The 16,049-nt window shown below is 36.2% G+C and overlaps 1 protein-coding gene across 2 annotated transcripts in view; it reads left to right on the top strand.

Annotated features, from left to right (window-relative positions):
• NRPA1 (nuclear RNA polymerase A1) overlaps window positions 1-16,049 on the top strand; it is a 66,688-nt gene that overhangs the window by 16,829 nt on the left and 33,810 nt on the right. For both annotated transcript variants that reach the window (XM_089153223.1, XM_089153221.1), the window contains exons 8-15: window positions 919-1,081; window positions 6,486-6,673; window positions 8,335-8,601; window positions 11,799-11,887; window positions 12,020-12,167; window positions 12,292-12,510; window positions 12,659-12,925; window positions 13,041-13,182. In XM_089153223.1, coding sequence (XP_089009349.1) covers window positions 919-1,081; window positions 6,486-6,673; window positions 8,335-8,601; window positions 11,799-11,887; window positions 12,020-12,167; window positions 12,292-12,510; window positions 12,659-12,925; window positions 13,041-13,182 — 1,483 coding nt within the window. The remainder of the gene's footprint in view (window positions 1-918; window positions 1,082-6,485; window positions 6,674-8,334; window positions 8,602-11,798; window positions 11,888-12,019; window positions 12,168-12,291; window positions 12,511-12,658; window positions 12,926-13,040; window positions 13,183-16,049) is intronic.

Raw genomic sequence — 16,049 nt, 5'->3', positions numbered from 1 at the left:
GAGTACTTTCATCTTTGCAGCTACTGAAGGGCTGAACCATAATTCTCACAGAGTTCCCCACATTTCCTTCTAGCTCTTTCAACCAGATGAGAGCAATTATGTATTGTGGTCTTCTTTGTTTGTCTTTCGGTTGTTTCTAATGGTTTCACCAGGCATTATCTTGGTACAATTGCAAAGTAGACGACTGCTGCTGTCTGCTTGAAGAAGTGGCTATCTGATAATATTTTTATAACTTTCTTTATCCAATCTGTGATTCCCAATGTTCCTGGGGTTACCTTCTTTCGGGCTCTGCTGCAAAGGGAAGTTACTCTTGAGTTGTCTCTCAATGTGCTATTACAATATATAGCAATGCGCTATTGCTCAATGTAATGCACTGTTGCTCAATATAATGCAATACACACCAATGCTTGAAATACTTTTAATCCCCTAGATAAATATTGTTTGTGTCTGTATGTATCATTCATATATTGTATCACCATATCAGGCTGACACAACTCTATATTGATCGATACCCATTTTTCTGTAAATCTTATCATATTGAGACCCTGTAATACCAGTATGTGTCAGTTTAGAGAAAACAATGTGATTTGAATACTTAAACTCATAGATGTGCTGTCACAAGGCGACAAGGCCACAAGGCTATGCCATAATAGGTGTGATGTCATGGTGGACACAATAATGCACATTCTTTACTCTTATGTAATTGTAAACATAACTTTTTTTTGGGTGAATTAAACAAGCTTGCATTATAGACATTTTAGATGATTACAAACATAGTTCACATTGCTTTTTCATCCTAATATGGATTATGGAGTGGTTGATTTATTGTTTTCTGATGAATTTTGATAGGACTGTGCTTCTATAGATCTTTTTATGGCTAGAACTTATTTACCTATTTGAATTTGATACTTATTTTAGGTGATGGAGCATCCTCAAACTGTTTTATTAGGTAAGGTGTTACAGGCTAATATTTCTTTGGGCAATGCACATCTGAACAGCGCAGAGCATTCCAAGATCATTCCTAGGTGGTTGGATCTTCAACAGTCTGTGAATGTATTATTTGATAGCAAGAATGTCACGGGTGAGTGGTCCATACATTTGGTTCTTCCTCATGTCTGTTTACCTCTCTATGCATATTAATCCAATTTTCTTTAGCATGTGTTGATATAGGTTGGCTTTGTGATCTTTTTAATTGTTTACCTTTGTTTTGATTTTTTATTATTCATCTTGCATCTTAAAGGGCTGACAATTTTCTGCTCATTTCTTTTTATGCATGTTTGGTCCAATTAAGTACGGTAAAACTTTTTAAGGGCTCGGCGAGAATCATAGGAGTGGATCTGCAGTGTGCAAAAATATAATTAATCAATATGTGTGTAATGTGTATTAATGTTTTACTGAAAATGGTTGAGGAAAATACATTACTATGTATGGCAAAAATGATATGCTAACCCAAAGCAGATCTGGGGGACACAATGAGGACTAAACATAAAATGTATTCCTATTGGCGCTTGTTGGCAATGGAGTTGGTTGATTTTAATATTTTCTCATATTTAATTTTAGTTGGTATCAATATTACTATGTTATATTGTAATAATAGTACTTGGAAATTCTTTTTGGAGAAGTAGTTATTGCTGGAATTGTAGCTAGGGAGATTTATTCTTCTACCATAATTACTTTATGTAGTTCATATATTCCATGACTCTTGCCTTTGCTTCAGGAATCATGCAGGTAATAAGAGTAGAGTAACTAGGAACCACAGAGCCATAGTCACGTGCACCTCTCAGTAAAAAATTCTATTTGGACAACATTGAAAGAAATGTCATTCTTAACAAAAAGTTCTTCTATTCTCTTGTCTGATGACTTCTTATCGTTCTTAGTAACCATATTATAGTCTGTTTTATACTCTTACCATGGGAAGTTGTGGAACCAATTTCACTTCCTAAAGTCTCAGCCTTCTTCGTCTTAGATTCACTCAATCTTTTAATTCCACACTAGCTTAAGCTTGAACATGTTCACGGACTTCAGGACAGATTTGAACTTGTGTCTAGAAATGCAAGGCAATGAGCCTTCTCAAGTAACACTACCACTGGAATGAAGACTACAATAATTGCATTTGAAATTGTTCACACCAGTCTGTTCTACCTGTATCCAAAACTTAGTCTAACATAAATATCATTGTACCAAATGAGCTAGTTCAATAATATTCCTATCCATCACACAAATAATAATAGAGAAAAACATTAATAAGGGGAGAGTATAAGAATATGGATCACTAATTATGTATGATCAAAATAGATAGAAAACAACAGCACTTATATCTAAATCAATCAGAGAATGAATGAAGAATAGATATCCTTAAACAACATCTATTACCCAAACCCATCAATCCAAGCTGTACAGAGAACATTGCTGTTTAACAATAATGACCTCATGGGAAACCTTAAGGTATGTGAATTGCTTTTTGAACATTGCTCTTCACCAATAGTCCCATAATAAAGACGGAATTTACTTCTATGAATCAGTATTATTGATAATTTGCTTTACATAGAGAAAAGAACAATCCTTGATGATTATATACAATAATTATTGGTGGCACCTGGCAGTAGGGACTAACTTGCAACTCTCTATGGTATTGGCACACCAATAACAGTTATGCTGGGCTTTAAGATGGGATTATGTGTTAAGGAAGTCTGAGCACTAATCGATTTTACATGGCGGCCAGTATTGGTTCATGAAATTGGTTTATGTTGGGGCAGGTTATATATATGTGTGTGTGTCTATATATATATATATATATATATATATATATATAATGTATGCATGTTTGTATGTACACACTTCCTTAAGTTTAAAGTTAAACAATGTGCCTCACAGCTTTGGCACATGCAAATAAATTTCAATTTGCAGTTATAGCTACCTCATGATGCAAAGTCATGCATACATCTTCAGTTGTATAAGACGTTCATTTCTAGAACTTTGAATTTTTTAATGATAAGACCTATGGTCTTCAATTCTAGGTCTTTCATTCTAGGTTGCTTAAAAAATGAAAGATGAAGTATATGGAAAGTAGTATATTTTGTGCCTGAAAAACTATACATCTATGACTGGCTGTAGTTCACACCCAACAACTAGAATAAAACGTAAGGGTTAGTCCTCATTGTACAGTCATACACCAAGCAAGAATCAAGACAGGCCATGCAGGGAGAAAAACCTCATTGCTCTTATTCCCTATGCCTATCATCATAAGGCAGAACAGGAAAAGGAAAGAAAGTTCCTTTTGACTGCAGTAAGAGAAGTAAACAAATAGTAATGATAACATTATGAATTGAGGAAATAGAGAACTGACTCATGGTGGAACAAAACTTTGGATTTCATTGACAGAGATGAAATCAATTCTGAGATCCTTCCCATGATGCAGCGAATACAAAAAAAAAACTCATCAAAACTCAAGCAACATGGTGAGAAAGAGGGAAAAATGGAAAGGATAGAAGAAGAAACTATACTGTCAAGGCTTCTAGGTGCTTTGGTGGGGTCGGCCTTCCAGGTTTTGCCTTGTTTTCTTAGTGGTACCTTGTCGCCATAGTTGTCACGGCGACGAGGCGATGCGAGGCGGTTATAGCCAATTGGGGCGATGAGTCGACGAGGCGCCTTCCGAGGCGCTTTTGAGGCGGTCGAGGCGTTTTAAATGAAATTTGTACTTTGTAGTGTACATCTCATACACTAATTTATTATAAACCTATCTTATATATAATAAAAAAACTAATATTAGCCATTTAGCCTACCTCAAGTCATCCAACATACTACAAACCACACATAGTAGGTCCTAAATAAATTCCAAGTATCATCATATCATTAACAAGAATCAAGATACGATAAAAAATGTAACTAAATAGTAAACACATATTAGTACAAGCACATAAATCAAATGCAAGGGATAAATAAATAGAAGTAGATAATATCAAAAGAATTGCAGTTCAAAGGAATCTCATGTACACAGTGCATACGCCAAGCAATATATCTCAAGAATGCAAACCAAACTAGAAAAAAAGAGCAAGGAACTTATAACATTGTTACAACGCAGAAAAAAAATTCCGGCGACATACCGTTGTTTGAGATGGTGACCGGAGTCGCTGCAACTTGGTCGCTTTCGTATGAGCCTATGAGGGAAAAAGAAAAGAAGAAGAAGCAGAAGTAAGAGAGTAGTAGGCTAGCAGCAAAAGTCGATCAATTTTGGACCTTCGAAACTGAAAAAGATAGTACAGTGGTGTCGCCGGTGATGTTTTTGGCTGTTGCTGGAGTCGCTGGAGTTGCTGGCTGCTGTCATCGATCGAGTGGAACTGAAGATAGTAGCAGAGGAAGAAAGTACCAGAGAAGAAATGAAAAGCTAAAAGAGAGTTTTGGCTGTCGCCGGAGTTGATGATTTCATCGTCGATGAAGTGGAAGGTGAATAGAGTAGCAGAGGGAGAGGGCTGAGAGGCAGAGACGATGAGAGCATAGAGTTAGGGCTCGCAAATTGCAATTAGGATTGAGTGATTCTCGGGTTTTCTTCTTTTTGTTTTTTTGTTTTTTTTTGTTTTTTTGTTTTTTGTTTTTTTTTTGTTTTTTTGGTTTTTTTTTTTGGTTAATGATTTAATGTTAGAATGATCCCATGTATCTCATGTAAAACTTATATATGCACTCAACCATTAGATGATTCCCAATTGGAATCTAATGATCCCATGATGTTATTTATGGATTTCACATGAGGCGCTTGTCGCCTCAACCCCTTAAAGCCAGCCAGGACGCCAAGGCATCGCCTAGGCGACGCCTTGACAACTATGCTTGTCGCCTTGTTAATGCTGCATTGTATTACACTGTCCTTGAAAACCTTGCTTGCCTATGCAGAATGACAACTATGGAAGTAAACTAAATAATAAGAAAGCTAGATACTAAGTATCTGTTTTCAGTGGTGAATCAATTACTGCTCATTTTGCACCTCCTAGCCTTCTAAATTTCAAAAAATGAGGAGAAGAATTATCTTAGACAGCAGAAAGAGGAAGAGTACATATCAATAGCGTGAAAGGAAAAAAGCCATTGACGTATGAACAGAATCCTGGGTTTTCCCCTTTTTTTTTCACAATAAGAAATATAGAACCATGGAAATATGAAGATATGGTGATTTTGTGTATAATGATTACAATAAAAGGCCCTTAAAATTGAATGATTCATATCATTTTATCTGTTTAGGGAACCAATGCGAGATAGGGAGAGAAACAGTAGCACAATGAATCTTTAGAGCAGAAGTTGATGAGAGGGTTGAAGGGCAAAGCATGTACAAACAGCTTACACATTCTCAAATAAGAAATATAGAACCTTGGAAGTATGAAGATATGGAGGTTTTTTGTATGATGATTACAATAAAAGGGCCCTCAAAGTCGAATGATTCATACCATTTTTAGCTCTTTAGGGAACCAATGTGAGATAGGGGGAGAAACAGTAGCACAATGAGTCTTCAGAGCAGAAGTTGAGGAAGGTGGCGAAGGGCAAAGCATGTACAAACAGCTGACACTTTCTCAAGTATGATATAAAGTGGATTAGTTGGGACCTTTGGTTTTACCATCACACTTGAGCATTTTAGGTTTCCAAAGGCCCGTGATCTTTGACGTTCAGCCTTCATTTGATTTGAGATTTTTTGTAACTTCTGAAAATTGGTCTATAATCACGACTCTCCAATAAAAAATAAAAAAATTCTAGTGACTCCTCTTGTTTTGTGAGGCGGGAAATTTAGAGACTCTTCTCTTGTTCATATTGTTACAAAGAGGTTTGGAAGTCCTATTGTTTTTCACTTGAAAATCATTTTCATTAAATCTCTGATTCTTGTAGAACCAGTGAGTATTGTCTCTTTCTCTTTCTATGAATCTGTGTGTGTGTGTGTGTATATATATAATTGTTACCAATGGAAAATGGGAATGGTGTTTTTAGAGGAAATGCAGAATTTAATTTGGACACCATGGAATATGCTGAAGGTTATTCATATGTCCTAAGAATTGATGAAAAACTAGAGGAGTCGTTAGGATGTTTTTTTTGGGGGGTAAAAGAGTCAGGATTATAGACGAACCTTCAAAAGTTACTAAAAACCTCAAACATGAGAGATTGTTTACCCATCTAGGCATTGAATTAGGAAAAAAATATTTAATAAAGCTGAAAAATATTTAAGGCTCGAGGGTAGTTTTGGTAGTTTATAGGAGAAATTAGTCGAGTGGAAAAATTTGTGATTTGGTAATTATTTTTAAAATAGAATCCATTTGAATAAAACCTTTTTTTAAATTATCTTATTTGAGTAAATCTTTTTTAAACTCTGATCATGTCGGAAAATTTCCCTATTGTATATTCTTCGTCTCCATTTTAGGTATCATGGAAGAATTCTCTGCTTATTCTTTGTTGAAGCTTCGGTTCAGTAATTAATGTTTTCCACTGCTTTTTTGGTTATACTTGCTGGACAACAGGTCAGAAAGAGAATGTTGCTACTGGAATATGTCAGCTGCTTGAAAAGAAGGAGGGTATCTTTCGCCAGAAGATGATGGGCAAGAGGGTTAATTACGCATGTCGTTCTGTCATATCCCCAGATCCTTATCTAGCGGTCAATGAAATTGGCATTCCTCCTTATTTTGCACTGAGATTAACCTATCCAGAGGTAAATGTGGGGCTTGCTGTCATATGTAAAATGGGAAATATATTTTCTCAGTTGCAAACATCTTCTATGAGCAATGCTGTGTATGTGGTGGATGCTTCCATCATACTGCATGTGCGCATTTGGATATGCTGTTGTATTGATACTTATTATGATAGCCATATATTGAGTGCATAAACTACCTTGGGTGCTTCTTGTGATTTTTTGAACATTTCAGAGTTGAGAAGAGAAGAAAAGAAAAGCAAAGAGTAAAAAGGAGGATAGGCCCTGATGAGCTGAATGATACCAAGATCACTGTCATGGATGTTATCATAGTAATCACTATGTCTGGGCAACTCTAGCACTAGAGGAGGTTAAAAACATCAAGCCTGCACAAACTAGGTGCCCTTCTAGTGAAGGGTCCTAGGCGCTGCCTAGGCAAGGGATTGACAACCATGGATAAAACCTACTTCCCTCTAATCCCGCTTAAATCCAGGGGAAAAAAATTAGAAAAAGGGGCATGAGTTCTTCCCTTTGTATGCCCAAAAGGTTTACATTGAAAACTACATTATACTCCAAAGCAAAGCCCACTTGATAAGCAGCTTCTGAATGAGAGACTAATCAGTTAGTGTCTCAAAATTTCCTTAACATAATTACCTCATGGTTTCCACTTTAAGGAAATAGATGTTAAAACATCCCTTTTAGCATTATGGACCAAATTTTTACTTGATTGCATGCTCCTTGGGTGGCTCTCCCATTTATGACCTCTGGCCATCCAGGTTGCTTCATTATTGTTGCAACCAAATTTGGTGAATGTTCTACTTGGTTGAAACAGTATAGATGGTAAAAACAGATTTAATTGTTGAACTACTGAAGAGAGAAGAGGAATAGAGGAAAAGTAGCTGATGGAAAGTAGGGTTAATACTTAATAGTATTGGAGATGAAAATATTCAAAACAGCTGCTGGAAGCTTTTTTCTATTCTGGCTGTTGGTGAACTATAAATATAGCAGAAGACATTTCAGGGAGAAAGAAATCATGTTAATGGAGAGAAATAGGACGAATTAATAGATAAGAAGGGACTTCCATAGAGTAGAATGAGACAAATAGAAGACAGCTACTTGTGTCTGAAGGAAGGGACTAGAGGGGATCAAGAAGAGAGGGAGATGTTGGCAGGGGAGAATCTGAGCAGAAACTTGTGACTTAGGGCTCCTCTTCGTAACTTGCTAAACATAGAAGATGGACCATGACTGGCTATCTTCTAAAATAATCCTCAAATTTCTAAAGTACTTCCTCAATTTGAAATGAGAATGCAGCCATCTCACCATTGACATGGGCACTTAAAAAGGCCTAGATTGAACCAATGGACTTAGACTTAAGCTAGCTTCTTATGCTTCTGCAAGCGATCATATTTATTAAGCCACTGTCGCTCCAGTATTATCAGTAATAATCTTATAAATGATACTGAAATAAGGATGCCATAGATATTTGCTACTATTTTTGACTAATTTAAATTCTGATAAGTTTTCTGGGTTTTTTGTATGTGTGCTTACACCTGATGAAATGGACATAATTGCATATGATTACAGATGTTTATCTCTGATTTTCTTATTCATTCGTGTTTATTTTATTGTGGCCACTGGATGGTAATTTCCTCTAGATGTGATTGATTTTGCCTATTCTACAGCGAGTTACTCCTTGGAATGTTGAAAAGCTGAAGGATGCTGTCAGTAATGGTGCTGAGGTCCATCCTGGTGCTACACATTATGCAGACAAATTGGCAACTGTTAAACTGCCTCCAAGTAAAAGAATGCGCTCTTCAATTTCGAGGAAGTTACCCTCGTCTAGGGGAGCAGCTTTTCCAGAAGTTGGAAAGAGTTTGGATTATGAATTTGAAAGTAAGGTTGTCTATCGTCATTTGCAGGATGGAGATATTGTTCTCGTTAACCGGCAGGTAGGCATAATGTCATGCTTTGTGCATGCCATGGAGGAAATGCTGCATCTAGCTTGATAAATAGGAACATTTTGATTCTCTATCTTAATATTCTTTATCCTTTTTTTTTTGGGAAATATTTTTAAGCAGCTAATTGTCTGAATCTAATTATCTGTTTACTTTAAGTGGGTAGTGCATAAGATACTTGAAGCTAGTCTTTTCTGGATGCTTATAGTTGAGAGATTAAAACAGGCAATTATAGAAGAAGGTTTCAGATGATGATACTTTTTGATGTCCTTTTGTCTATTCAAGGAAGAGAAATTTCTTCTCAGATTGATGGCCTGTGGTTTGATAGTCTTAGTGCAGAATGCTATTGGCTTGATAGAGACATTATAGAGGAGTAAAGACTTTAAATCCCTGATCAATTTCATGTTGTTTAAAAACCGCGATTGGATAGTTTTGTGGTGGTTTTAGAAGGTTTAGGGTGTCAGTAGGAGACATGAATGAGCAGAACTCAAAAACTCATCAGAACGTTGGCCAAATTTTGATGTGATAGAGGTGATCTGATATGTGAATCAGGGATTCTACACTTTTTTTGTTGAAATTTGCGAAATTTTATGTTTTGACAATATCTTTACCTCATGTTGCATTGGTTAGGCAATATGAATTATGGATATTATAAAATCATAAATTTGAGCTACTTTTTGAAGTAACCCAATTTAGGGTTTCTTGGAATATTTCCTTAGAATTTAGGGCCAGCCCTAGGGTGCCACTTTGGTTTGGCCTTGGGGCCAAAACCAGGGTTTCGGCCTGGGGTAGAGCCCTTGTCGACATCTTCTTCTCTGGTCCAATGAACATTTCTTCTTTCCTGCCTGTGGTAAGAAGAAAACATATATTTACTGATGTTTTTGCCACCTCACCTCTACACCCCAAAATTGATTTAGTTAGAGTTTGTGGGTATTAAGGCCTTCTGTCTTGCACTAGATTGTCCTTTATGTATGGTAGTTGTCAAGGTCTGAAGGTTGCCAGGGCAGGGGATTGGTGCTTAAGCGCTTAGGCGACAATTTGCGCACCAGTGACCAAGGTGCCCCAGTGTTGTTTTTTAAAAATAAATTTTTACTTTATTTTTTAATTTCTCCTCTTTACAACATCATTATATACCTTATATCGTCAGAAAACCTAGTTATGAAAGTGTCGCCAAGGCGTGAAACTGTTTTTGGAGGGCTGTGCTGTTGGTCGCCCTGCTACAAGGCACCTTGTACTACTTATGTTGATGCACAAACCTATATTGGCCTTTATTTTATCCCTAATGTCATTTAAGTAACTGATAAATCATTTACGTGAGAAATTGTAGTAATCAAGTAACCTCCTGTTTAAATCCAATAAAAATATTTAATAAAACAGAAGTCCAAAAGGAAAAACACTAGAGCAATAGCTAGGTTTTCATCACTAGGTAAATTTCCTACTTTTTAATGGTCAGATTTTCTCAAATACTGGAATTCATAGAATTTAATAATTTAAAACATTGATTGCATGGTATGATGTGTATATAATTGGTATCTAGAAGAAATATTTTCATTCGGAGTGTTACTAACAGCATTCATGCACGCTGACAAGCTTTGACTGGGTGTCCTATAATGTAGATCAGATTTAAGCATTATTGGATTGGTTTGAATGCTGTTTCAGTGTTTTGCGCTCTGCATATATACTAGAAACTCTCATGGAAAATAAATATAATTGAACTTTAACAGATTTATACTGTACGCTGTTATGATAGAATGAAAATAGTTTTTATTTTTACTTTCAGTGTGTGTGAAATTGTATGATTCTTTAATGTTCATTTAGCATATTATTAGGTTTATCTGATTTTTAATATGTTACTTGTGCCAAATAGGATTAGTATATAAAAAAAATGCTCTCTTTGCCGTGGCAACATCTTATTGCCCTATTGCCAAGGCGCAAAGGAAGAGTCTATAGCCTAGGTGCTGAGGCAGACGTTGAAATCTCTGGTTGTGGCAACTTGTTGATGACTATGATCAAACATCAACATTCAGCCACATTATATCTTGAAAAGTGAACATTAAGTCATCATATATCAGTATTATGCCACATCAAGGCATCACAAATCAACATATAATTAGATGCGACAAAATGAAAGAAGCGAGCTATCGGGTTGCTGGAAGTTTAAAAAAATTTAAGCATAGTTTCTGGGTATACTGTTCTTGGAATGGGTCATTGTCCTTGTAAACCTAGTCTGACATTTGGTTTACACTGTTCATAGAAAATATGATCTTATCTATCAATAGTTAAATTGCTCTATAGAAAATTGCTTTGGTTGCTAAGAATTTTTTCTGGTCTATGAACTTTATTTAATATTAGATATTTTGTGTGTGTGTGGTGTGTGTGTGTGTGTGTGTGTGTGTGTGTGTGTGTTAGGTAAAGTACAGATCAGCTTTCCAACAAGTATAAGATTGCTCAAGACTGATTTATATTGATTGTTATGTCCTGGACAAACTATAAGTTGCCAAAATTGTTCTAAATGAAAACAATTTTTTATATTTCAAAACAAATGAATATCTTAGCACACTTTGGGTTTTTTGGCAATGATTTTGCATGTTAAGATTTGTAGATTCTTTTGATTTGAGAAAGCTCCAATGTTAGAAAGTTGAAAGTTTCACATACCATAGTCTGCCAGAAATTCAGTTAATGTTATTGTAAGATTGTGTGTTCTAGTCTTTTGAACGTTTTGTGTTTGATACACTAGACTACGTTGCATTTACATCTATTTCTTTCTAGTGGAGTAGATGTTATTTTTAAGTTCAAAAGGAAAAGATGGGAAAGCGTGAGGGAGTCTAAGTCAACATATACCTCACTGCTTCTGTACATGCTGTTTTGGGCAGAAAATATATGAAGCTTAAGCATTTCCATTTTCAGTTAGCTGGTCCATTTCATTCCCATTTGATGCCCTATTATTGGCATAATCAAGGCACCACCAATTGACATGGTGGGCCATGAGGCTTAAGTCAACTAGTTGGCTTGGTTGTAGAAATGCTCAGAGTCCAGAGGATACTGCCACGATGCCACCTAAAAAGAATTGTAAAAGAAAAAGAAAAATGACATTTCCAAAAGATTTGGAACATGCATTTGATCTATTATGATTTTTTTCCGGATGTTGATTGCTATGCACAACAACTTACTTGGTTCTGTTGCATTGACAGCCGACTCTCCACAAGCCGAGTATAATGGCACATGTAGTTCGTGTACTGAAAGGGGAGAAAACACTCCGCATGCATTATGCAAATTGCAGGTCTTATAGATTTATTTTGTTTTAATTCAATTGCTCAAGGAAATTTTTTTGGCTTCTATTTTAAGCTTTGAGATTCCTTTGGCAGCATGCAGTATGATTCAATATTTACTTTAGTCTTGGTTGTATTTGCAGTACTTACAATGCCGATTTTGATGGTGATGAGATGAATGTGCATTTTCCACAAGATGAAATTTCTCGTGCAGAAGCCTACAACATTGTAAATGCTAATAAACAATACATTGTTCCAACCAGTGGTGATCCCATCAGAGGCTTGATTCAGGTTAGAAATTTCGGCCACTTACTGGTTTTCTATAACTGTTCCATTGTAGTCTAGAAGTTTTGACTCTCTATTGAGAGAGACATCATCTATTGAAATGAAAATTTTTGTTGTTCTTGCTCTTCAGGACCATATCATAAGTGGTGTGCTATTGACAAAGAGGGACACATTTTTAACCCGTGATGAGTACAATCAGCTTCTCTACGGTTCTGGTGTCTCTGCTTCTGTTCAAGGTCTATTTAAAAGTAAATCTGAACAAAAGGTTTCAATAATATATTCTGAGGATGAGATACAACCTGTATTGCCTGCAATTTGGAAACCAAAGCCACTGTGGACAGGAAAACAGGTTAGCAATATAAGATATACTACTTTCGTGTGTAATGGCTCCACCATGAATCCATATATTTGTAGATATATTATTTCCTTTGTAAATGCTTACCAAGGAACTCAAGACTTAATAATTAGCAATGCTCATTTTTTGTTTGCTTTCCTAGGTCATTACTACATTATTGAATCATATAACTAGGGGTCGGCCACCATTTACTGTTGAAAAGACTGGAAGAATTCCTAGTGAATATTTTGGAAGCAAGAGTGGAGAAGCCAAGTTACTAATCCGTGAAAATGAGCTTGTACATGGGGTAATTGACAAGGCTCAGTTTGGAAAGTATGGTCTTGTTCATACTGTGCAGGAGTTCTATGGTTCAGATACAGCAGGCATTCTCCTTTCTGCATTTAGTCGCTTATTTACTGGGTTTTTGCAGGCAAGGTTGCTTTGACCACTGCTTAAAATGCTGTTTACAGGTCAAACTTTAAATTGATTTGTTATGGATGGTGTGTTTAATGTTTAAGTAACTTCATTTGGCGGTTATGATACAGATGTATGGCTTCACTTGTGGTGTCGACGATCTTCTTATGCTACAGCATTATGAAAAAAAAAGGAGCAGAGAACTTGAAGAAAGTGAAAAAATTGGTGAAGAGGTCCACCACCAGTTTATTGGTTGCAAGGATCAAGATAAAGGTTTGTTACTATTATCATTTCTTCTTGAACTAAAGGTCTTCTGTATTGTCCTCTATAGTCAATGAAACAGTAAATGTGTTGACTGCACCAGTGAAAGAGCTTTATGCTGTGACCACATATGATTGGAAATTTGAAGTTAATATTAGTTTTATATGCCTTTAGAATAGGGCTTAGAAAAATGAAACAACACCTATAAGTTCCACCTTGGAACTCCCTCCTAGAGTATAGAGTTTATGGCTTATGCTACATTATTTTTTTTCTTCCTGCCAAACAAATAAGCACAGCTATAATAAATTTGATATTGTTGACAAATAGCCCCCCTTGATTGAAAATCTGATGCATTCCTCGACTTGCCATCCATTTAGATGAGTCCAGAGTTTGCTGATGGTTACCTTTCTGATGGCTTCAACACTAACAGCTTTGGATGGTGGAAGTTAACTTAGAATCTTTATAAGTTAGTGTCCATGAGTTACGGTGATACTGTTTTGCCTTGTGGTCGTTAAACGTCATCACCTTTGGAATATAAGATATACTCTAAGCATGTCTTGAGCTGTTTGAGTGATACATTGGAAGTAGAGACTTTCCTAGGTGATACGCACAACAGCATGGGTGAAAATTTTTGTCAAGATCAACTTGGGTGAATCAGTTGTGGCTAATTGTGATAATTTAGTTTGAACTGCACACAGGTTTCACTGCAATTTTTGTGGGAGAAAACCATGATTTTTTGGAAGTTTATATCAAGAAACTCTCTTAAAGATATGTGGAGATTACTTGAAGAAGGCTTTTAATGAATGCAAAAGAACTGCAGTTTCGCACGGGCAGAGGAAAAGGAAGAGAGAGGCTTTCTTTAGATGTGGTCTATTGGGTATAGGATTGTCAATTGCTGGTGGTTGCTGTAGCTGGAGTTTATTTTCATGAAGAAATGTTTTGGTGTTGCCTTTTTCCTGCTTGTTCTCTGTTGTCTTTGCATGCATTAATTTCTTTCCATTGTATTGCTAAAATATTTTTGAATGTTGTGCCCTGTCCCAAAAAAGTGTGGGAGAACTTGGATCAAATCTGGAGTGATGAGAAACAACCATGTGCAAATACCCAGCATATTATAGGATCATTAGCTTTTTCCATATATTGTTTAGACTGGTAGCTGTGTCATGGATCGTTCAACTTGACATGGATACAGATGGTTAACGTTTTTCTTGATGAATGTTGGAGTGGTCTAGTATTTGATTACATATGGAGTGGTCTAGTATTTGATTACCATATGTAATCAGTTTACATTCACATTCAAGCATTTTGCGGATACTAAAATAACTACAGCATGTTGTTTGTTACCATCTTCTTCATTGTTTCTCTGGTTTTCCCTGTTGTAAAATTTGAAGTGTAATTTTTCTTTATGCTTGGTGGTTAAATGTTGAGCAATTAGTGCAGTAATGAAGTACAAGTAAAGTGTTCACTGGGCCCCAAGAGAAGTGCTTTCTCTATGTTGCAGGATGTAGGGCTGTTGCATGGTGCTGGTAATTCGTTTGTTGGGCCTGGTGGATCTAATCATCTAATTGGCATTTCTTAATGAAGTGGCTGCCTCAGTTTCAAACCTGTGTGCATACTGGTGGGCTGAGTTTTCTACCATTGCACTAGGCAGTAGTTCTTGATGCAATAGTACATGATACCTGATTAAGTACTCCATAGGCAGACTTCTAGTTGACAGTTTAGACTTGATTGGAGCTTCCCTGGTGAACGTCAGTAGGTCTATATCTGGGTATACAGGTGCCAAATTTGAATATGACCTGCTCATATTCCTATTTTGGACAGCTTCTCCTTTGTTGCCTTTTGTAGACAACTTGGGGTCATTGGTGGTAATAAATGGTCAAGCATTTCATTTGTGTTGATTAGTAGGTGGAGGCAACGTGTCAAGTATTGGTTTCAAGCAGTGTCTTGGAAAGCTGGTCTAAGAAACTTCTCAGAGATGTAGTGGAGGAATGATAAATATGCTTTGATATGCATGGATATGCTTATGATGCCTACAGAAAAAGTGTTTTATGCATTGTAAACTATGAATAAGCTTAAATAACATGCTTTTCAAGGTGTTGCCACTTGCCTACCATCTATATGCTTTTTATTTTGGCCAACTACATTACTCCATTTGAGCCTAGAAAGGCAACCATGTCATATGTGTGTTGACTTGGCTTGCGTTGTGGCGTAAGCAGGCAACATAGTGTACAATGTGTTATATTTATTATAGTAGATTACATATACACCCCTGGGTTTGGAAACTATTATGTTTATGCCCCCTAAACTTTATTATATTACAAACACCCCCACTGTGCCTAACACCGTTAGTTCTAAATAGAAGAACAAATATTTACCCTTGTTGAATATTCTTATAAGTGAGATAGAATTCGGAAAACATACTTAAAATCAGTTGCCCTTCTCTCTGCCCCTCTTCTTTCTTTCTTTATTCTTTGTCATTGAAAGTCCAAATGGGTTTGAAGTAGATGATGGCAGTGGGAAATTTTAAAAATAAAGCAGGTGCTGAGTCATCACTTAACCCCATTATTCTAACAGTAGGGGTGCGTTTGATATATAATTTGAAACAGGGGGTGAAAACGTAATAGAATAAATTCATGGGGGGTGTGAACGTAATAGTTTGCATATTCAGGGATGTATAATTCTATATGTAAGTTGCTCTTTTTGGTATATGAAATAGTTTCTATTCTAGCCATATTAAGGATTAGGTTGGCCAATATTGTTCAACCTCATGATATAAAATTCTTGGGTGTATAGTTGATTACCTCAATCATTGGTCTATTGCAATATACTGGTGCATTGGGCATGCCAAATAACAAGGCAACATATGACAAATCTGTTTATAT

This window comes from Hakea prostrata, chromosome 4, assembly GCF_041222555.1.
Source record: "Hakea prostrata isolate BN-2017 chromosome 4, UWA_Hpros_2, whole genome shotgun sequence".
In the NCBI taxonomy this organism is placed as follows: domain Eukaryota; kingdom Viridiplantae; phylum Streptophyta; class Magnoliopsida; order Proteales; family Proteaceae; genus Hakea; species Hakea prostrata.
Note: the sequence above shows the minus strand (reverse complement) of the source record. Positions and strands in the feature narration are given on the sequence as shown.